Raw genomic sequence first — 24,257 nt, forward strand, 5'->3', positions numbered from 1 at the left:
CTTATAAATTCCTAAGTGATAATAGCACTAGGAGTATTCATGTATGAATGAGGTGACTACGAGTGAGCTCCTGGGTGGGGGCTGTCACCAGAAAGACAAAACCATGATAGGACACTTGGAATTTTCACCCCACTCTGTGGGACCTGTACTCCCTATTATCCAGAGAGCAGAAAGGATTTAGAAATGGAGTTAATAATTGATTATGACTATGTAGGAAGCCTCCATAAAATTCCATACTCTTGGGATTCCAAGAGTATGGGATTTTATGTGAGTATGGGATTTTATGAGTTTCTGGTGGTAGACATTCTACATACTGGGAGGACATGCTCCCTAACTCCATGGGAGCTGTGCTCCAGAGACTCCCAGATCTTGCCCTAGGTATTGCTTCATCTAGCTGTTTATCTCTTTCCTTTACTGGACACTTTAATAAACTGGTAAAGGTAAGTAAGTGTTTCTCTGAATTCTATGAAACACTCTAGCAAATTAATCAAACCCAAAGAGAGGGTCATGGAAACCTTAGATTTATAGTCCATTGTTTAGAAACACAAATGACAACCTGGATTTGGAGCATACTTAGATTTATAGTCCATTGTTTAGAAGCACAAATGACAACCTAGATTTGGGAGGGACTTGTGAATCAGGGCAGGAGGCGTCCTGTGGGGCTGAGTCCTCAGCCAGTAGGGTCTGCTGGTATCTCCAGTAGATGGTGACAGGATTGATATAACTGCAGAATACCCAGATACCATCACAGAGAAAGTCTCCTGTGGGGAAACCCCTCACATAGCTGGTGTCACAAGTGTCATGAGCTTGGGAGTCATGTGAGAGTGAAGGGGAACATCATAGAGAGACTAATCTTTTTCCAACTCAATTCTCTCAAATGAATTTTAAGACAATTTGTTGAAATTTGTGTTTTAAAATCCCCATGTGATTGTAACGTGCAGCCTAGATTGGGTCAGTGGGACAAAACTACCCTGGTCCCCCAGGCCTGTGACCTGTCTGGTGCTCCCGGGAGCAGTGTGGGCTTCATGTGTTTAAGGGAAGAAGAGGAAGGAGGAGAGGTGAGGGATGAGTGTGGGCAGGAAGAACTGCCCCAAAAGGGACAGGTTTGCTGAGAGAGTTCTGCATGGTTGCGGGTGGGCAGCCCTGAGAGCTACCTCTGTTGAGGGAGGTCCGTGAAGAGAAGTCCCAGCATGAGACAGGTCATGGGCAGGCAGGAAGGCTGCTGCCCTGCAGAGGGAGAGAGTTGGTGAAAAGAAGCACCTGCACAGTTACAGGTGGGCAAGAAGACTGCTGCCCTGTTAGTTTTATCATCTTCAGGGATCCACCAGCACAGTGCCTGGAAGAAGTCCATATGGGCTCTCACCCTGTTTGTCTTCTTTGAGGCTTTCCCTGGTCTTCTCCCTCCCTCCCATTTTCACAAGAGAAACTTCAAGATCTATTATCTACAGAGTCATCTGGGGGATGAGGACTGGATCCAAGAGGGTTGGACGTGGTTAGAGGTACCCCAGTTCCTAGGAAGTAAAATGACAAATAAAACATGTGCCGACCAACAGTGTGCAAATAGAATGTGAGTACAGGTCCCACAGCAGCTGGCATTCTTATAGAACAAAAGACCATCCATGTGGCCTCGAGGATGGATAGCTAGTAAAGGCACCAGGCTACTCATTAACATTAAAGTAAATCCACAGGCAATGTTGTCAGTGTGTTCTTGGAAACTGACCTTAGCGGCAACAACATAGAACAAAACCAGATCCAAAATAATGTCATATAGTTCAAAGCAGCTGGAATTTCCCCTCATTCTTTTAAGGTCAGGACATTGAACAAAACAGCATTATCTTGGAAGCTGCTCTACTTACTGTCTAAGTCGTATACTTGAATTAGTTCCATCACAAACAAAAAGAAACACTCTAAAACTGCTTCTATTGATTTTTTCATGTTAATAACTAGCCTCCTCAAACTCTATAAAATTGAACAGAGCAAACACTACTTAAAGCATCTTCTGTGGCCAACATTACCTTGTTCCACAAACCAAAGAAAGACAGCATAAAAAAGAAAAGGATAGTCTAATACCTATGTTGAGCATAGTAGCATAAACTTGCAACAACAATTTTGCCAACTCAACACCAACAATATGTTAAGAGAATCAAATGTCATGACGAGTGGGTCTCATTCCAGGGATGCAAGGAGAACTCAGCATACACAAATCAGCTCATGTCATTCACCACATCAACCGAAGAAAGATAAGAAATCACAAAATCCTATCTATAGACACTGAAGATGTATTTGACAAGACTCTGACCCATTATGATTTGAAACATTCTCAATAAAATGGGTATAAAAGAAACCCGATTTAACATCTATGATGAACCCATAACTGACATCATGCTCTGCCGCAAGCCAGCTACAGCAGACTGGGTGTCAGGGGTTCCTGAAGGGTGGGAAGGCGTCAGCGCAATTGTAGAGAAATGATAAGGGAGGAGAATGAGGAGACACAAACACTTGGTCAGGGTGCAAGCATCGTCCTGCTGAGGGTTTCAGCAGTCCTTTATTTATACATTTCAAGCAAACTGTGAGTGCATAAGCATATGCATTAAGGTAGGAAGATAACAATCATCACATCTTTTTCAAGAGCAGCCAAGGGTCTGTTTGCCTTCTTGCAGAGGTTGTGACATTTATTATTCTTTGTCTTAAAGAAGGCACAGTTGCTAAACAAAAATGTTCTTAGAGTAGTTATTTACCTTAAACAACCAAACAGTCATTTTATTATTAGCAAAAAGCCTATGTGACAGTAACTAACATTTCTGTTTGCCATAGTGAAGGATTAACTAAGGGCAAGGGGAAACAAAGGGCAGGAAGCTACCTGGGGGAGGGGAAACAAAGGGATTATTTCTAACTAACCTATAAAGTTTAGACTAACTATAACCAAATGATTATGTTACAGGACAGGGAGAGGGGCATCCCAAACCCTGCAAACCTGCCTATTCTAAATGGGTTCTGCCATCTGCCGCATCAACACAAAACATGAGACTTTAATGGGAAGGAACTTTAATACAACTAGGAAACAATACAGAAAAGGCAAAGAATCTAGTTTCTAAATTAAGCACCCAAAGTTACCCGTCCCCTCGTGGGTAAAAGTCCACCTAAGCAGGATTGGCCCAGAGCAAGACCCCAAAACCTGCCACAAGTCTTAAGCATCTTCCAGTGGGGACCCACAGAAAAGCATTAGAAACAACCAGACAAGTCTGGAAGGAAAAGAGCAAAACCAAAATCAAGACAAAAACTGCCATTGTCACCTCCCCACGGGTCTTTCACCCACATCTGTGTCACCCAGTCCATGACCGAAAGGCAAGCACGGTTTCTTCATGTGTCTCTTGGCTCCATGCGCCTCCTCCAGGTCTCCTCCTGGCTTTCCATCCTGCTTCCTTCCTCCCTCAGTCTCCTATTAAGCTTCTTTTCTTCCTGCTCAGCTCAACCCTCCCTTGGGTGGGGCAGGGAAACTCCCCCTTTCCTGGGGACCACCCTGTTACAATTAAAGCAGAAAACAGAAGGCTTTTATTTAGAAATCATTATCTATAGTATATTGTTTTAATATTGATTCAATATTGAGGAACCAAGGGCCTGGAAGGCGTTAATGCCAGGCAAGCAGCACTGACTCTTCCCTAGCCCCCAGCTCTCAATTAAGGGAGGAAATCTTCTAATCTAAACAAAGAGTTTTCTACCTATTACTCCTCTACTTATCTAGTCAGCCTAGTTTCCATATCTAACTTCATGATCAAGGGAAAATTCCTTTCTCTGTAAGATTGCTGATTGTTGTTTTAAGGAACTGTAACAGGGTGGTCCCCAGGAAAGGGGGAGGTTCCAGGTTCCCTGCCCCACCCAAGGGAGGGTGGAGCTGAGCAGAGAAAGAAGCTACAGAGGAGACTGAGGAAGGAAGGAAGCAGGATGGAGCCAGAAGGAGACCTGGAGGAGGCACATGGAGCCCAGAGACACATGAAGAAACTGCGCTTGCCTTTTGGTCTGGCCTGGGTGACACATATGTGGGTGAGACCCGTGGGAAGGTGACAATGGCAGCTTTTATCTTGATTATGATTTTACTCTTTTCCTTCCGGGCTTGTCTTGTTGTTTCTGACCCTTTTCTGTGGGTCCCCACTGGAAGATGCTTTAGACTTGTGGCAGGCTTTGGGGCCTTGCTCTGGGCAAATCCCATTTGGATGGAGTTTTACCCACGAGGGGACAGGCAACTTTGGGTGCTTGATTTAGAAACTAGATTCTTTGCCTTTCCTGTATTGTTTCCTAATTGTATTAAAGTCCCTTTCCATTAAAGCCTCATGTTTTGTGTTAATGCAGCGGATGGCAGAATCCTATATATATAATAGGCAGGTTTGCGGGGTTTGGGCTGCCCCTCTCCCTGCCCTGTAACAGATTTGGCACCCAATGTGGGGCGCCAAACTGTTACAGAGCAACCCCGATATAAAACAGGTTGCCTGGCTGTGGGTCTCTCACCCACATCTGTGTTACCCCGTCCACGACCAAAAGTCAAGCAGTTTCTTCATGTGTCTCTTGGCTCCATGTGCCTCCTCCAGGTCTCCTGGCTCCATCCTGCTTCCTTCCTTCCTCAGTCTCCTCTGCAGCTTCTTCTCTTCCTGCTCAGCTCCACCCTCCCTTGGGTGGGGCAGGGAACCTGGAACCTCCCCCTCTTCTGGGGACCACCCTGTTACAGAACTACAAATATTTCATCAGGTTCAGGGGAGGAGATGGTTTTAGCTTTTGGTTATTAAAATGGTTAATACGTGGCATATCAGTAATTGCAACATTGACTATTTCCAAATGCATTATTTGTGCTGCCATGTTTATTATCTTAACCAGTAACAAAATAGTTGTTGACTTATTCTCTAATGCATGCTGTAACAGCTACCATATCAATTGTTACATCCAGGGGAATTAGCCCTAAACAAACAGGAAAAATTTAGCAGAAGCCGGCTATGGGTCTCCTGGCTTAACAGGAATTTTCTTATACTTGGAACATGGCTTGCCTCTGCCACCCAACTACTATCTTTAACTTTAAAGTAAAAGAATTTCCTTCTCCAATTAGCCCTTGCCTCAAAAGACCACATCTCCATATCAAAGACTTGGCCAAGGGATGTTTACAGCCTTTTTTTCCCAGAAGTTTTTTCACTTGTTAAGGTAAGGCCAAATGTTGAATTGCTGCCTTTTGACAGAGAACTACTAATTTTATAAAAAAATGTAATATTTGTATCATGCAGTGCCATTTGTCATCAAATTGGCTATTCAGTGATTGATCAGTATTTGCAGTTTTACTTTTATTTATTTTTTTTATAGTTTTTATTTATTTATTTATTTAAGATTGATTTATTTATTTACATAAGCACTGGGTACAGTCAGAAGCGCGGGAGGGTGAGAGAATTCACCAGAGCCAGAGCGGGGAGCAGAGCAGGCAGAAGGACCGAAGTACACTGCTGAGGGGAGCAGCGGGCAGCAGGAGAGGTCTGCGGGCCATGTGGGACCCTCCTCAGGTGGCCGGGGAGCAGCCGAGGATTGAACCAGCACCGCAGAGGCCGCGGGCAGCTCTGCAACCCAGCGCTCAACCACTGCTCCACCGGGGAGGCCCCTGCAGTTTTACTTTTAAATGCGTATTTTAGCAATGGTAGAAACTAGCCATAAACAAATGAGGAGAATCTTGAGTCAGCTAACGAGATTCCACATTTTTCAGAAATCTGCCCCAAGCCCAGATTTTTGTCAGACAGCATGAGTAGCACGGCTCCCAATAATGCTCAATAGTGAAAAACTGAAAGCTTCAGAAAATCAGGAAGACAGGCACGCCCACATGTCCCATCAGCAACTCTGCACTGACAAAGAAAAGAAATGGCAGTGGAGGAGCACACCATGGGATGCAGGTAGTTCTCAGAGCCAGTTACTGGCCTTGTTATGGACAGAGAAAAGGGTGGGTCCAACTGAGAATCGGATTTTGGGCTTTAGGAGGGTGATGTGCTACTAGACTCCCAACCCACCCCCCCACCATATCTCTAACCTTATTCACAAAGTCTTCCACTGATCAGTTGGTGAGACAAAAAGTCCATCAGTCATGGCCCTCCCAAGGCTTTCCAGTTCCATGTTATGATGTAAACATATTGCCCCAGGGCAATCAAGTGTCCTGCTCTTGTCTATATTAGAAGGACCCTGGTGCACCCACACCAGTAAGGTTTCACCAGTGAGATCAGCATAGTATTAGAAGCCCTTGTCAAAGACATTAGGGAAGGAAAACACATAAAATGAACCAAACTGAAAAGAAGAAATATAACTCTAATTATTTGCAGATGACATGGCAATATATAGAAAGTGCTAACAACTTCACACACACACACACAACACTAGCAATAAATGTAGTGAAGTGGCAGGACACGCGCTCTGAAGTCTGGCTGCATGTAAGCAGGCAAGAGTGGATGTGAACGGGCTTTGATTTCAAATTCAAGGAAAAAGTGAAAGTGCAAAGACTGAAGAGGCAGCATTTGGGAACAAAGACATTGATGCAGCTATCATTCATTCTGTTAAGTGAAGGCCTCCTTTTGGAGTGATGACTGCTGTTTTGAGGTGGGGTAGAGCTGGGACAAGGGCCCGGTGGCTGCTGGATTGGACAGGAGAATTTACCATGCAGAGCTGCAACAGACAACAGATTAGCTGGTCACAAAGGCAGAAGACACTGGGAGTGTAGACATATTTAAATAAAGCCTCAGGGCTGAGGAGGAGCTAAGATGCAGATGTGTGTCTGATGTTTTGGAGTGCCCGGACCTTGGGTTCATTCCGGAAAAAGGTTTTGTAACAGGGTGGTCCTCAGGAAAGGGGGAGGTTCCAGGTTTCCTGCCCCACCCAAAAGGAGGGTGGAGCTGAGCAGGGAGAGAAGAAGCTGCAGAGGAGACTGAGGAAGGAAGGAAGCAGGATGCAGAGCCAGAAGGAGACCTGGAGGAGGCACATGGAGCCGAGAGACACATGAAGAAACTGTGTTTGCCTTTTGGTCGTGGCCTGGGTGACGCAGATGTAGGTGAGAGACCCATGGGGAGGTGACAATCGCAGTTTTTGTCTTGATTTTGATTTTTCTCTTTTCCTTCCAGACTTGGTTTTGTCTGGTCCTTTTCTGTGGGTTCCCACTGGAAGATGCTTTAGACCTGTGGCAGGCTTTGGGGCCTTGCTCTGGGCCAATGCTATTTGGATGGAGTTTTACCCACAAGAGGACGGGTAACTTTGGGTACTTAATTCAGAAACTATATTCTTTGCCTTTCCTGTATTGTTTCCTAATTGTATTAAAGTTCCTTCCCATTAAAGTCTCATATGTTTTGTGTTGATGTGGCGGATGGCAGAACCTATTTAGAGCAGGCAGGTTTGTGGGGGCTGGGCTGCCCCTCTCCCTGCCCTGTAACAGTTTCATGAGAGCTCCCCTTTCAGCAGCACGCAGCGAATTTCCCAAGCAAGTTTTCTTTGAAAGAGCAGGTTTATTCGAAAAGGGACAGAAGAGCCTCCCTGTTTGCGCAGGGGTTAAAGACACCGCTATCAAGCTATTGCCAGCCACTGTGTTAACATAGCAACCCCGATATGAAATGGGTTGCCTGACTGTAGGTCCTCACCCACGCGCTTAAAAGGGACTTATTTATTAGTACTCCACTGCAGGCACACACGAAAGGTTAATAAAAGGTTTATTAACAAGGGAAAGGGAAAATGAAGAAATCAATAACTCAGGGACAAAAAGAGGGAGATAAACTCATGAATGAATGCATCCTACCCATTCCGCTGACCTGGAATCCCAGTGTCTGATGTCTTTGGTCTGGAGTGTGGGTGGAGTACACACAACCTGCATGGAGTTTGCTCAGGATATCCTTTCACCCTAACAACTGCATCACCAGTTCGATCTCTGGCCGGCTGGAGCAACCCACATGGCACAACAGATCTCTCCTGTCTTGCCCAATGCTCCCTTCAGCAGTGTATTTCAGTAGATCTGGTGAATCTTCTCACCCTGCTGCTCTTGTGTACACCCAGTTCTTTTTTTTTTTTAAAGATTAATTTGTTTATTCATACAAGAACTGTAATATAGGCCAGAGGTATGGGGGTGGGGGTGGGGGTGAGAGGATTCACCTGAGATAGAGTAGGGAACAGAACAGGCAGACTGACTGAAACACACTGCTGAGGGGAGCAGCGGGCAAGTCAGGAGAGGTCTGCTGAGCCATGTGGGTAGCTCCCTGGCTGGGAATCAAACTCATGCTCCAGAGGCTGCTGATAGCTTCATAGGTTGCGTTTAACCCCTTGCGCCACTAGGGAGCCCCCCACACCAGTTCTTACATGTATAAATATATAAATCTTTACAAAAAATAAAATAAAAGGTACAGAAGAATAAAGTACACTAGCATAGACACAAGCAGGCAGAAAGGGCTGCATCGAAAGGCACAGGATGCTAAGAGAGGCAGGCCTGCATGATTGCAGACAGGTAGCCTTTAGGAGAGCTGCCTCCACTGAGGGAGGTCAGGGAAGAGAAGCCCAGGCATGGTGCAGGTCACGGGCAGGCAGGAAGTGCGGCCCTGCAGAGGGAGAGAGTTGGAGAAGGGAATCACCTGCAGAGTCCCAGATGGGCAAAGGGACTGCTGCTCCTTTGTGGGGGCCCCATGAGGTTTGATCTTCTTTCAGAAGGGAGGGGCTCATCTTTGTGGGTGGATGGTTTATTCCTTCATCTCCACACCTTCACCTTCAGGTCTATGCTCCTGACACTCCCTACAGTGTTCTGATAGTTTCTATAGCTGGATTAATGGCCATGTTAATCCCATCCACCCCCACCTCCCTGTGTGAGACAGGTTCCTGACCTCATGTGTCTCCTTTCCAGTTCTTCTATTCTTATCCTGCGTCAAGTTTACCTGCCCGCTAAGAACACAGAATCCTAAAACTTCCTTGATTTGAAAAAAAAAACAACTTTGAACTTTTTCCTTTTTAAGAAAAATCAGTGAATATGGTCAAGTTAGTGTCAAGTTAGCACTCAACTTTGAGATTCATGCCAGAAGGAGTTTGCAATCCTGATGTCTGGGTTAGCAGTAGAGGCCCCACACAGCAGAGACCTCCACATGTATGTTACCAAACACAGCCCCCCACCAGGACACCCCCAGTCCCACAACTCCCTTCTATAAAACAACCAACACTTAAAAATGTCACACTGGCATCTGAGAATCTGTAGGAAAGGATTCTCTCTGGTCAAGTGGAAAAGGAGAGTCAGAAGAGCAGGCACTTGATTTCTCCCCTTGCTGCTCCCCAGAGCTGCCCAATTCCCAGCTCTCAGCCCTGCAGGGAGGCATCACACACACAGTCCCTGGCTGGGGCAGCTTCAGGTTGCAAGTGGGTTTTATTGAAAGAAGCAGAGAGGAGATTAACAGGGGGCCCCACACAAGAGTGTCTCACCCCCAAAGCCATGTGGTACAAGCCTCAGGCAGGGATGCAGGTGTGGGATAGCCAGGAGCCCAACTTGAGTTATTCCCATTGGGGCAAAGAGGAAAAAGCTCAGGAGAGTAGGGGCCAGGGGAATGAGTGGGTTTGGGGGTGCATCTCTCTCCGGCCTCAGTGAAGACCTATCTGGAACCATCAAAGTGGACAGGCATAGGTGGTTTCCCAAAACAGGCAACAACGATGTATGCGCTGCGGTGCCGTGATGTGTAGGTAATTATGGGGCGATGCCTTGTCAGGATACAGTCTGTGATTCTCATTCGGTACGGGCTCCTGTGACAGTTGTTCTTCGTGTTTTTGCAAGGGATATTTGGCTCACGGCAGACAGCCTGGACAGCCGCAAGGGTTTGGTGCACAAAGGTATTAAAGACCCTTCCTGAAAGTTTCCGGTTCCTCATCATCTGGGTGCAGTAGTTGCGGCTGAAGGGACCAATCCTGGGGTCCAGGTGCTTCCTCTGGAAATCCTGGACAGAAGCAGCCTGGGCCCCCTCGAGCACCAGCAGCACCAGGACCAGCAGTGAGAACAGGACAAGGGACTTCAGAGCCATGGTGGCCACGATCCCCTGGTGGCTCCACCTGGGAAAAGAGAAGGGAAAGCCACCTCTTAGGGAAAGGACCCCACTCCCACCGCTGGGCTCATGGTTACAGGTGCCCCTTAGATCAGCACGAAACTCACCTCATCCTGTGAGTTCTACCAAGTAGTCAGAGGCGTATACTCCTCTCAAGAGCATTTTACTCCTGCTTGCTCTACAAAAACCTCTTTCCCGCTGTGGGTGAGCGCCAAAGTGAACTACACCCTGGCAGTCCTGTCTGTGACTACTGAGCTTTCTGATGTAAAATACATGTGTACTCTGAGCTCAACCACCTTATTAGAGGATTCTCTTGTATAAACCATGAGCTGCCCTGACAGTCAGGATCAGGCTGACAGACCCTGCTGTCCTCTAGGAGCTCAAGAAGACTCAACCCAGTCACTGAAATAAGAAGAATTTGTTGTTCTTCAGAGAGATGCTTTCCTCTCCCAATCTTGGGGCTGCTCCTTCCCCAGCCCCACGGAATCTCTTTGCAGCTGGCAAGCTCTACCTAGCACCACTAGCCTGGCCCAAGGTGTCTCAGTGCTGGCTTCTCCCCTCCTGTTCCTGACTCTCCACCGTCAAGCAGAAGCAGCTCCAGAGACTATCTGGTGGGCACTCACCTGGGTGTCTAGTTTGGTCCCTGGGAGAGACTAGAGGCAAGTTTCTGCAATTCTGGGATCCCTGAGGTACAGATTTTATAGGGAGTACAAAAGGGTGTGACTTGCAAGAAGAGTGGGAGGGGCATCAGAGGATCAGTCCACAGGAGGAGAATAATGTGAGAGGGGGGTTTTGTGCAGGCTTCCCTCTGCTGGGAGGGGCCTCTCACAATGTGGAGTACCTGTTTGCTGGTTCACCAGGAGGAACAAGAAGTTCCTTTAGCACTGATGCCTGAACCTCAACCTAGTCCTGGTTTTCATTTGGAGGCCATTTTTAACATTCCTTGGAGGTTAACAAAGGTCATGCACCTGGTGACCCCAGGGCAGGGAGCAAATGAAAGCCCCTTTCACTTTTCCAGAGTCCTGGAGAGCTTGGCCTGGAATCCACATCTCCCCATAGCAGTTTTTGGGAGACAGAAGGCATGGGCAGGAGAGGTGTGCAGCTGTGCCCAGTCAGAAACTTCCCCCTTCTGGAGAACAAGGGGGAGTGTCTGAACCAGGAAGTGAAGAAGCCTGTATTTTGGGGCCCAATGGGCCTCCCCAGTGCTGGCCACTTCCTGTACACCCATCACCCCCACTCCAGAGGGATGAAAAGTATTGTGTGGCAGGTGTATCTACAGTGACAATTTGTCCTGTGGCTAAGAATTAAGAAAAGGAACTAAAGATGGAAAAACACCCCCGCCCCCCAAACCCTTTTGGAAAAAAAATGCATAGCATCATTTTTCTTCCTAGAAAGAGATTGCCTTGTTGGATGACAGTGTTGCTATTTCTGGAGTGAGAATTATAAAAAGGATCCTCCATGCTCTGAATTTCAACAGTGTCAGCTCAAATTCTGTTGTAGCACCTTAAGAGCTGGGCACATTACAGACTTTATTTCCCTGTACATCAGTGTCTTCAACTCTAAGAAGGCATGTTCATAGGAACCTCTTAGATTTATTATTAGGACAAAATACGGTAAGGCACAGAAGAGGTTTAAGTAGTGTTTAAACCATCCGTAAACATTAGGTCTGATTTGGTTGGGCCTGGAGTCCAGGAGCCAGACTCCAAGGCATCTTGGTCTTCAGTCCTTGTCTCGGCAATGGAAGAATTCAATGTGGAGTCCAGAATGGCAGAAGACAAAGATTTATTTTCATGTAAGGAGAAGGATAGGAGAGCACTCTGAGGAGAGAGGGGTCCTGCTGGCTGGTTATGCAGGGACATGAAACAGGGACTTGTATGTTTTAAAATTATAATGGAGGGGGTATAGTTGGGTGGTCCCTTTTTCAGATTGTCTGATTTTCAAGACAGATTTTTCTCTTATTGGTTTTGACCATTCCTCATCTATTGGGGCTCAGGTCTTCTTGGCTCGGTGAGCCTGGTTCCTGGAGTGCACCAACCATGTTCCTCTTAGCCAACACAAGTGTTTGCTCCTGGGGTGGGCCAAGCTGTGGAGATTACTGTTTCCTGAGGTCCCCTCCACTGCATGGTGTCTGTTTTCTGGAAAGTGTCCTCAGTGTTGATCAGGTCCAACACAGGTGTTTGCTCTGAAGCTGGGCTGACAATGAGCACAGGTTTCCCTTTCCCAGTGTGGCACTGATGGGGGTATGAGTCCGGAATGCAGTGCACAGCCTGTTCTGCAGGACAGATATGGACCCTTTCCTGCCTCACTGACAAACTCCAGACCCTAACACTGTTTTCCACGACTCCATGGACAGAACAACACCTACAAATGTTCTTTTCTACCAAAATATGAACCATGGGTCTTTTATCTTCTCTGATAATCAGTGGTTAGTCCACCCATGTAGTAGGTTATTATAGTGAGACAGGTATGTAAGTAAGCAATGTATAGAGTTTGCTTGGTGACTCTTGACCTAATGTTTACTAGACACAGAGGGACACATTTCTTATTCCTTTGACCCAAACAGCTTTGTGATACTGGTATTAGGGAGGCATTCTGGACACCCATTTCCTTCACAAGGTATCTCCAGATCTCTTTGAGATCTGTGCTGAAGGAAACGCTCCTTGAATCCAATTCCACATGTGGCTGGTGATGGTGTCTGCACTCCAAGACTCTTTGCTGACAGAACGGTCCTTTTCACTACCTTTCCTAGAGGGGGCCACTCTGACTGAACTGAATTAGGAGTGGAAGGCCCTGATGTTTCTTCTAAGTGGAGGGCAGACATTGTCCAGAGTGTCTGAGGGAGGATAAAAAAAAATGATGTGAGTTTCTGTGGTGCTGAGTGGTGAAGAACTGATCCCCTTCAGCCTGGGTTGTCCAGAGGACTCTTGGTTTCACATATTCTAGGGGAGCCCGTCCTATCCCTTTATGCATTCCTACTGCAGAAAGGAACAGTCCCCCAATATTTTACCCAGGGGACAGCCCACTGCACCACCATGTCTGAGAGCTTATCACAGTGCAATAACTTCTGACACGACTGCTATGTAAAAACAACAGCAGGTAGAAGAAGAGACAGTGGGTCTGAGGGATGTGGGAGCCTGGGGTCTGCATTCTCTGCCATACTCACAGACCTCATTTTCCTCCTAAGAAGAGCCAAGCAATTAAATCAAAGGCTTTATTGAAGACTCAGGCTGAGAATGACACCCAACAGAAACAAGCCCTCAGTTGTAAAGCAAGTAAGACCTTGCTAAGAGCCCAGGAGTGGAGAGGAGGACACAGCAATGAAGGACATGTCTCCTCAAAGTCTGTTTCCTTTTGTTGGCCAAGAGTCCTGAAACCACAGGGCTTTCTGCTATCAAGGAGGGAATACTAAGTATCATTGAGAGAAAAGGGCTGAAGTTGGGAATTCAAGGCAAGTTTCAGAGCAAAGATTATTTGGGAGGGGGTTTTAATGATGAATAGTGTTTCATTATGGAGTTGGAAAGGGCAATTCAGACAGAATAAAATAAACCAGAAAGAGAAGTGAAGACACGTGACACTGAACTGTGTTTAGAAAACAGTAAGTCCCCATGTCATGGGAGGAATTGGGGAATCATTTAGACTGAGGTAGAAGTACCCTAAATGCCATGTGAAAGATATCAGTATGTAAAGGATAGACAGTTACCTTGAACTCAGAAAATGAAAGGTCACAAGCAATGGACAGGCTCTTCCTCCAGGGCACCCATTGAGGGGGAAACTGAGGGCCAGCGCCAGTCCCAGGTCAAACAACAACTTTGCAGCAGGAGCAGAAATCAGCCTTAGGGCACAACAGGGCTATGGGGGTGCTTCAGCTGTTCAAGGACAGATCCCAGTAGAGGACAGCTCACTATGTGTGGGCTTTCCTCTGCCCACACAATGCTAGGTCACTCAGGGAACAACAAGCACAGGGTCAATTTAAATGGGGGAAACCAGGAGTTCCTAAGACCACAAGTACTGCCTTGTCTCCCTCTAGACAGTGTCCACAGTGTTCAGAATTCCCCCAAATAGGCCACTCATCCAAGATGGGACCACCCCATCAACAAAGGCCTGGAGCATCAGGCAGCCAACAAGCAGCAGGAGGCCTTGAACTCTCGGGGCAGCAGGAGGTGCTTGAGGGCAGCATGAGCTGTAGACTTGAAGGTCCAGATGAAACTGCAGCAGATGCCGGGCCCAGGGACAATCAGGGAGCAGGGCCAGAAGGTCCTGCTGAAGATCTGCTCAACAGCTCTTTGAGACACCAGGCCTGGGGCCTTCTCAGGCAGTGACAGCAACAGCACCAGAGGCAAGTTCAGCCCCCTAGTTGTTGCACAGCTCTTCAGCTTCTCTTTAGAGGTTGGTGCTTTAAGTTTCTTGCTTCTTTCTCCATTTGTCTTTCCTCCCTCTTCTTTCTTCTTTCGGGGCCAGGTAAACCATGCAAGGTCTTGGGAAATCTTAAGATGTAGGTCATGGGGACTCTTTCAGAGTCCCCAACCCTAGTTGATACCTGCTGACTGGAGCATTTAACCAGCAGCACATGAGGTTGGTGTGCCCACAGGCAGCAAGTCTTGGCTCAGGTGGGGAACCCACCATGTTTCTCCAATGGCTCCTGGGGCTTAGGCGAGCATCAGAGATGCCAGTCCTGCCCTGAAGCCCACCCTGGACTTTTCCAATTCGATTCTGTTAAATGAAGTTTGTGTCCATTTATTGAAATTTGGGATGTTTCTTAAAGCATCCCAGGTGATTATAACAGGCAGCCATGATTGGGTCAGGGAGACATAAGTCCACCCTGGGCCCCTGGCTTATGACCTTCCTGGTGCTCCCGGGAGCAGTGTGGCCTTCACTTGTTTTAGTGGAAGAAGAGGTGGAGCAGGGAGCAGGAAAGAGTGTGGAGAAGGAAAAGGAGAGACCAATGTGGCCCCAAACATCAACTATTTATTTCAGAAACATTGCTGTCTTCGGACTACCAGGTTCTTCAGAGGATCTTGTCCTCTAACTTGGCTGAGGCAGGTGCTGAATTCAACAGGAGGAAAGACAACCAGAAGGTTCAGAATGTTCCCCTGGCCCCTCAGGACACTGATGGAAACAGGACTGGGAGAATATGAGACCTTCCCTGTCTCTCATCAATGCTCTTTCTGTGCCTTATTTCTGTGCCATTCTCTGGAGCATTCTCATTTCCTCTGCTTTCCTGTCTCACTCACATAGTGTGTAGATGCTCGTGACAACTGCCATTTCTCTATTAAATGTAACCTGCTGGCGGAGGCTGATCATCCACTCCCTGGGACAGTCGGTCATGATCACTCAGTACGGAGTTGAACACAGAGACTTTTTTATGTACAGAAGATAGGATTAGAGTCAGAACTGTTATTACTCTGGCCAGTGGGATCTCTGCTTTGGTCCACAACTCAGGGACCCTCTCACACCTGCAGCACCCAGTCTCCTGGTTCCCTTGCAATGACAGATCCACCAGGGCAGTGCTTGAACAGAGGCCACAAGGGCTCCCTGTTTGTCTCCTCTGAGGCTTTCCCTGATTTCTCCCTTCCTCCCTGCACAGACATCATTTTCACAAGAGAAATTTCAAGGTCCATTATCTACAGAGTCATGTGGGAACAAGGTCTGGCTCTAAAGGGTTTGATGTGGTGAGAGATATCCCAGTTTCTTGGAAATTAAGTAAGATGACAAATAATACATGTGCCCACCCATAGTGTGTAAATAGAATGTGAGTACAGGTCCCACAGCAGCTGGCATTCTTATAGAACAAAAGACCATCCATGTGGCCTTGAGGATGGATAGCTAGTAAAGGCATCAGACTACTCATTAACATTAAAGTAAATCCACAGGCAATGTTGTCAGTGTGTTCTTGGAAACTGACCTTAGCGGCAACAACATAGAACAAAACCAGATCCAAAATAATGTCACATAGTTCAAAGCAGCTGGAATTTCCCCTCATTCTTTTAAGGTCAGGACATTGAACAAAACGGCATTATATTGGAAGCTGCTCTACTCACTGCCTTAGTCGTATACTTGAATTAGTTCCATCACAAAGAAAAGTATACACTCTAAAACTGCTACTATTGATTATTTCATGCTAATACCTAGCCTCCTCAAACTCTATAAAACTGAACAGAGCAAACACTACTTATTGCATCTTCTGTGGCCAACATTACCTTGCTCCACAAACCAAAGAAAGACAGCATAAAAAGGAAAAGGATAGCAGCACTGTTTACAATAGCTAAGCTTTGGAAACAACCCAAATGCCCAAAAATAGATGACTGGATCAAGAAGATGTGGTACATATATACCATGGAATATTACTCAGCATTCAAAAAAGATAAACACATGCAATTTGCAGCAACATGGATGGCGCTGGAAGGGATCATGCTCAGCGAAATAAGCCAAAAAGAAAAAGAAAAATACCGGATGGTCTCACTCATAGCAGGAATCTAGAAAACTTAAATAAGGGACCAGGAAAATGAATAACTATAAGAAAGTGAAAATCAAAATCAACAAAAAACTGTGAACCAGAGACACTTTTTGGGGGGCGGGGGCGGGAGGGGAGGGATTGGGGTCAGAATGGGGGGGCTGCAATTGTATGGGGAATATAAAAATAAAATTTATTATTTAAAAAAAAAAGAAAAGGATAGTCTAATACCTATGCTGAGCATAGTTACATAAACCTGCAACAACAATTTTGCCAAGTCAACAGCAGCAATATGTTAAGAGAATCACATATCATGATGAGTGGGTCTCATTCCAGGGATGCAAGAACTCAGCATACACAAATCAGCTCATGTCATTCACCACATCAACTGAAAAAAGATAAGAAATCACAAAATCCTATCTATAGACACTGAAGATGTATTTGACAAGACTCTGACCCATTATGATTTGAAACATTCTCAATAAAATGGGTATAAAAGAAACCCGATTTAACATCTATGATGAACCCATAACTGACATCATGCTCAATAGCAAAAAACTGAAAGCTTCTGAAAATCAGGAAGACAGGCACGCCCACTTGTCCCATCAGCAACTCTTTGCACTGAAAAGAAAAAGAAAAGAAAAGAAATGGCAGTGGTGGAGCAGGCTGTAGGATGTAGGAAGCTTTCAGAGCCAGTTCCTGGCCTTGTTATGGACAGAGAAAAGGGTGGGTCCAGCTGAGAACCAGATTTTGGGCTTTAGGGAGGGTGATGTGCTGCTAGACTCCCAATCCCCACCCATTTCTCTAATCTTACTCACAAGGTCTTCCACTGATCAGTTGGTGAGATTAAAAAGTCCGTCAGTCATGGCCCCCCAAGGCTTTCCAGTCCCATGTTGTGATGTAGGCACATTGCCCCAGGGCAATCAAGTGTCCTGCTCTTGTCTATCTTGAAAGCACCCTGGCACACCCATATCAGTAAGGGCTCATTAGTGAGGTCAGCATAGTATTAGTAGCCCTCCTCAGGGCCTCCCCAGTGGTTCAGTGGGTTGAGCATAGCGCTGCAAGAAAAACACATAAAGGAACCAAATTGGAAAGAAGAAATATAACTCTAATTATTTGCAGATGACATGGCAATATAGATAGAAAGTGCCAACAACTTCATACACACACACACACACACACACACACAAAACACTAGCAATAAGTGTAGTGAAGTGGCAGGACACGCGCTCTGAGGTCTGGCTGCATGTAAGCAGGCAAGAGTGGATGTGAATGGGCTTTGATTTCAAATTCAAGGAAAAAGTGAAAGTGCAAAGACTGAAGAGGCAGCACTTGGGAACAAAGACATTGATGCAGCTATCATTCATTCTGTTAAGTGAAGGCCTCCTTTTGGAGTGATGACTGCTGTTTTGAGGTGGGGTAGAGCTGGGACAAGGGCCCAGTGGCTGCTGGATTGGACAGGAGAATTTACCATGGAGAACTGCGGCAGGGGTCAGATTCAGCAGGTCTGAAAGGCAGAAGATACTGGGAGTGTAGACATATTTAAATAAAGCCTCAGGGCTGAGGAGGAGCTGAGATGCAGAAATGTGTGTCTCATGTTTTGGGGTCAGTGGGTTTGGAGTGCTGGGTCCTTGGGTTCACTCTGGGAAAGATTTTAGCACCCAACATGGGACTCTGCACATCTTCTGGGGCCCAACACATAGTTTTTCATGGCATTGGTAAGATTTCTCCAGTTTCTCTATCTTCATGCTCTTACAAGCTCTCTTTTTCTGAGAGTGCTGTAAAGTCTCCCCCTTGACGCAGATGTGAGTCTGAATGGAATTTAAAAAAAGCCTTTATTTGCTGGCCGGCGACTGTCCCTCTAGTAGGGAGCAGCCCCAAGCAGGTGGTGATAAGGGTTTTTAAAGTCAAAAACCACACCTGGGACTTTACAGTTGCCGCAGCAAGCTGGAGTACAGAAGCCAAACTGTGCTATTACCAGCAGCGGAGCATTTCACCACATCCCATGTTTCAGGTACAAACAGTACGTACGTCTTATTTTTGATGTCAACCCGGCCTCTATTGTTTTAGCCTGGAATTTTCCCTTAGCCCTAACTTTTCCTCCTGCGATAGCTCAAGCTTAGGCCTTGTGTGGTCTGCTACAGTTCACATTGCCCCCATTTCAAAAGAGATGTTGGTGTTCAGCGACTGTTTGGCTGTCCTACATGGACCGAGGGCCTCAGGCCAAGGCTACTCTTTGGCGGGTCCCAAAACGTGGGGGAACGGCCTTCCAGTTGCCCTAGGCCTGACTGGGTGAATGCCTCATGCCTCTCTCTTTGCTTCACTACCTTGCTGATCTCAGTCAAGCTGCCATTCCCTCTCTACCTTGGGAAAAGTGCTGGCTCCTGAGTTCTGTCTTCAAACCAGGTCTTGCTCTTGCCACAAAAAATAGTGGGTACGGGTCAGCCATGTAAGAGGTCACTAGGGCTGGCTGCCACTTTCTAGAAGACTTCTGTGAAAGGATAAGTTGGTGTGCAACCCGGTTAGCTCTAGTCCTGCCAACTGCAAGACAAAGGGTGCAGCAATGCAGGGACTCGTGATGACCATTCCACATGTCCCACCCTGTGACTCTCTACCTCTTAGGATTATAAAAAACAAGACTTGCTTTCATAACCTCTTATCTACTGCTCTTCCCTAACCTGAAACACAACCTTTCACTGCTTCCTTTTCATTGTTATCAACTGCAAGTCAACGAACTGCATAAGTAGCCAGTAACCCATCCAGTCTTTTTCTTGCTGAGGCAAATCTCCCCCTCTCAGAGCTCCCTCTTTGAGATCCCCTTCTTGGAGCTCCCCATCTATGAATCCTTGTCTTTTAAGTACCTTTCTAATTTGGCACTAATTATAATAAAGTAAATTTGACAGTAATTTTACAATATCCTTCCCTTGCTATTGTTAGGGGGAAAGGATGTCCTGAGATAATCTCATACAGGCTTTGTGGACTCCACCCCCACTCCAGACTAAAGCCATCAGGACATTGGGAAAGACAAATCCCATCACCACCAAGGGGAGGGTGGCTGGGACCTGAGGGTGGAGTTGGGCAGCCAGGTTGGATATAAAAACCAAACACGTGGGCCTTGCTCGCTCTCTTGCTCGCGATCGCTCGCCTCCTGGCTTCACCGCTCCTGGCTGGCGGCCAACTCTGAGAGTGCCATTTTGGGATTCCTGATCGGCGGATCGGGTAGGACGCATTTAAAACTTTGTCTCCCACTTTTCTCCCAGAGCTGTACATTTCCTCATTTCCCTTTCCGTTGTAAATAAACCTTTTATTAACCTTTCACGTGTGCCTGCAGTAGAGCATTGATAAGTCCTTTTAAGCGCGCGGGTGAGGACCCACAGTCAGGCACCCCGTTTTGTATCGGGGTTGCTCTACAACAGTTTGGCGCCCAGCGTGGTTTCCAAGTTACACCCGCGGTTGACCAGCCCAAAGTAACATTCCTTGCGTTGGTCACCATAAGCGCACTAGTTCTGCAGGACTAGCAGTATAATATTTGTCTCTAGTCCTGAAAAGTCTGTTTTTTTCCCTGTGCGTACAGCCCTTGTGGGTGTGTTTTGACTCAAATATGGCCTCAACCATGAGCCTATACAGTTTCATCCCTAGCCTGAGTTCTTTCAGTTTCCTTCCGGCCTTGAATTTGAGCAGCCTTCTTCCATTAAATATCACCACCAGTTTCATTAATATAAATAATTTGATGAAGCCTGGTGTATGGCACGTGATTTTACTATTGTATACATACATGGGTGGTTTACAAGCCATCCCTTTACAGACTGTGCTTCTGGGTGGTTTTTTGGTAATATGTGTAAGCGCAGTTTGCTACATTCTTGTTTCTGTGAGAGGTAGAAGTTCTACTTCACATACTGAGAATGTGCAACAACAAATTCAGGCTTTTAACGTGGCCATACAACAACTAAATCAGGTTTTTGATTTAACTATTAAGAGTATAAGGGATGAAAATCGTAATGTTTTTGAGTCAGCTTATCAAAGCATGCTGTATCAAGTGCAACAACAAAATCGGACTTTTGAGTCAGCTTTTAAAGGTATGCAGGACCAGATGCAGGCCGCCCTCCATAAATTAGATATGGCGGAGGCGAAGGCTAGGCTAATGGTGCAGAGAAAGGATAGACCTTCCCCTTTCCATGAGGACAGCCAGCGAGCAGAGTTAGAAGAGGAGGAGCATCATATTTTAAATACTTTAAATACACGAGGACAAAATCCTCTTCCACGTGACAAAGCCCCTCCCGTGCAGACCCCTGAGGCTGCACAGCCTCCACTGCCCTCTGGGGAGGACACTAAAATGGCGTCCCCTCCCCACACTAGACTCGGCACCCATTTTGGCAGGAAGGATCAACCTGAGGCAGGGCAGTTTCCCCTTCGCCAGATGCCAATGGGTGGCTTAAATGAACATGGGAGACCTGCTGGGTACTTTTGGTCGCACCATCCGTTCAGTACTGCGGACCTCCTAAATTGGAGGAGCTCTGTTCCCTCGTACCGGCAGGCTCCTCAGAGGATGGCAAACTTGTTTGCCTCTATCTTTGTCTCCCACCGCCCTAACTGGGCAGATATACAGTCCATGCTGCATACTTTATTAACGCTGGATGAGCAGAGGATGGTATTCAGGAAAGCCAGGGAGGAGGCTGACCGTCTCCACCAACAGGATAGGCAGTCCCCAGAGCCGGAGGTTGTTGTCCCAGAGAGAGATCCTGGATGGGACCCTAACAATGGAGGAACGGCGATGTTGGATCTCTATAAAAAATGCTTATTGGTAGGACTGAAGCAGGGGATCCCCAAACAAAAAAACTTTAACAAAATATTGGAACTCGAGCAAGGAGCTAATGAGGATCCGTCAGAGTTCCTTGAGAGGATTATTCAAACTTACACTAACCACACGGACATAAACCCAGATGCCCCAGAAAATGCTCGTCTGATCACTACGGCTTTCATTACCCATAGTGCCCCAGACATAAAGAAAAAGTTAGCTAAGGTGGACGGCGTCACTGAGATGAGTCCGTCCCAGGTAGTGGACCTGGCATTCAGGGTTTATAATAATAGAGAGCACAGGAGACCGAAACCTGCGACTGTTTTTTTACAAAGAGAACACAGAACAGGGTTTCAGGGAAATAATAATGGACAGAGACGTGAACCCCTAGGAAGAAATCAGTGTGCTTTCTGTAGGGAAGAGGGACATTGGAAGTACAGTTGTCCCAGGTTACAGGGAAGCGGCAGACGCAATAATTATAGAAGGCAGGATAGAAGACAGAGAACCCCAAGACATGATGATTCACGTAGGGGTTACAGGAGGGAATATAGAAGGAGCACACAGAACCAGGAACCAAGGAGAGAGGAAAGAAGACAAATGTTAGCACAGAGTGGAGGCTCAGATGATGACAGGGAATACAGACAGAGAAGGAATCGAGAGCCCAGTACAGAGGACAGGAGACAAATGACAGCACAGGGTAGAGCCTCAGGTGAAGATAGGAGGGAATACAGACAGAGTACAAGGAATCTAGAACCAAGTGCAGAGGAGAGGAGACAGATGATAGTTCATGGAGAAAGTTCAGATGCAGAATAGGGGTGCCCGGGGGCTCCACTAGATCTAGAGAAGCCCATTAGAATAACCCCCTCAGAGCCCCGGGTAACCCTCGCTGTGGGGGATCGTCTGATTGATTTCTTGGTGGACACTGGAGCAACATACTCAGTTTTGAATTCGAAATTAACTAAAATGAGCAAAAAGACTGCAGCAGTCATTGGGGTTACAGGGAAGTCACAACAGACACCCTTCCTGCAACCTTTGGAGTGCCGGCTAGGCACCACACAGCTCCAGCACAGCTTCCTATACATGGAAGAGTGTCCAATCCCTCTCCTTGGTCGTGACCTTTTAAGTAAGCTCAACGCACGAATTATATTCTCACCAAAACATCAGAGGCTTCACCTACAGGTGCCTCCAGAGCATGCTCTGCGGTTCCAGATGTTACTTACTCAAGATGTTCCACCGAAAGGTGAAATTTTACCTCCAGAAATTGTTGAAAGAGTAAGTAAATGGGTATGGGCTGATGGAACCCCAGGACGTGCGAAAAATGCGGAGCCTGTAAAAATAGAAGTGATAGAGGGGAGCAGAACCCCGAGGAGGAAGCAATACCCCTTAAAAGAGGAGGCCTTGAGGAGAATTGAGCCAGTATTGAAAAGGTTCCTTCAATCTGGACTCATTCGGCCCTGTCGCTCACCGTATAACACTCTGATTCTGCCAGTGAAGAAACCCCATACAGGCGAGTACCGTTTTGTCCAAGATTTAAGGGCGCGATTATTGCTTAATGAGTCCTACCCAATCCACCGATCAGGAATCCCAAAATGGCGCTCTCAGAGTTGGCCACCAGCCAGGAGCGGTGAAGCCAGGAGGCGAGCGATCGCGAGCCAGAGAGACCCCAAGGCCCACGTGTTTGGTTTTTATATCCAACTCCACCCTCAGGTCCCAGCCACCCTCCCTTTGGTGGTGATGGGATTTGTCTTTCCCAGAGTCTTGATGGCTTTAGTCTGGAGTGGGGGTGGAGTCCACAAAGCCTGTATGGGACTAACTCAGAACATCATTTCCCCCTAACAATACCACCTTTAAAAAGTGGCTTTTAAAATCTTTAATAATAGGGACCAAAGTGAATGGTTAGAGAAGAAAAGGCTGTGGCGAGTGAGTAAAGACAGGCTCCATTAATAGACACCGCCATTGCCAGCGTCCTGCAGGCCCAGGCTTACGCAGGCTCAGAAAAAAAGACTTACCTGCCTAGAAGAAAGAACTAAGGAGCTTCAAAGACCCCGTGCTACAGGTGCAACAAGTCTGGGCACTGCAGCACAAATTGCACACAACCAAGACTCCCACCTGGGCCGTGCCCAGGTGCAAAAAGGAAGGCCACTGGAAAAGGGATTGTCCCCTTCTCTGAAGGGAGGGAGGACCAGTCCCTCAACTGGATGACGAGTGGTGGAGCCCAAGGGCATCGCCATCTCCCCACCTGACCATCTCCATGGCTGAGTCTAGGGTAACCCTGGGTGTCGCAGGTAAGAATATCAATTTTCTCATTGATACGGGAGCCACTTACTCTGTACTCACCCAGCAATCTGGACCAATCTTCCCCTCCTCATAAAATAAAATAGGAATGGCCTTAACAAAATCAAAGGGCACTGGATCTGCTTATCGCCACCCAAGAAAAACATGTATCTATTTACAGGATAAAACACACGTTTCAGTAACTTAATTTCTGGTCCTCTTCAACCTATAGATAGGACTAAAACTTTTTATATCTAACTGATCTGTTTGCTTTTAACAGATGACAGTCTCCCGCAGACTCCCCTTTACATGACTGCTTCTCCTGAGCACTTGAAATTGTCCTCATCCTGGAGCCCAAAAAGTCTCTGATACCATCTTTCCAATACCTGCTCTACCTCAAAATTGGAGGATATAAAACCTTGGAGTCATCATACTTGATTGGGAACTCTTCAAGTTTAAACTCCTCCAACAAAAAACAGCTGACCCATACAAGAATACCCTGTCCAGATGCCCTATACATACTCTGTATGCCTCCTTCCAAAACCAACAACAATAGGTAGCTCAAGGACTAAAGTGAGGGAGACCATATCCCAGGCCCATTAGGTAGGGCCAGCTCTACGTCCCACTCCAGCAGGAAGCAGCTACAGAAGACTCCCTTCAACTCCCCAGAAGATTTTGG

General features: G+C 46.7%; 1 protein-coding gene across 1 annotated transcript; it reads right to left on the minus strand.

Annotated features, from left to right (window-relative positions):
• Positions 1-9,614: 9,614 nt before the first annotated feature.
• Positions 9,615-10,170, minus strand: LOC119238000 (ribonuclease pancreatic-like). The gene is made up of 2 exons (XM_037501803.1): positions 10,166-10,170; positions 9,615-10,065 (listed from the first exon to the last, which is right to left on the minus strand). Exons 1-2 carry the CDS (start codon positions 10,168-10,170, stop codon positions 9,615-9,617), a joined length of 456 nt encoding a protein of 151 aa, XP_037357700.1.
• Between the last annotated feature and the right edge of the window lie 14,087 nt (positions 10,171-24,257).

This window comes from Talpa occidentalis, unplaced genomic scaffold, assembly GCF_014898055.3.
Source record: "Talpa occidentalis isolate TD23 unplaced genomic scaffold, MPIMG_talOcc4v2.1 talOcc4.11, whole genome shotgun sequence".
In the NCBI taxonomy this organism is placed as follows: domain Eukaryota; kingdom Metazoa; phylum Chordata; class Mammalia; order Eulipotyphla; family Talpidae; genus Talpa; species Talpa occidentalis.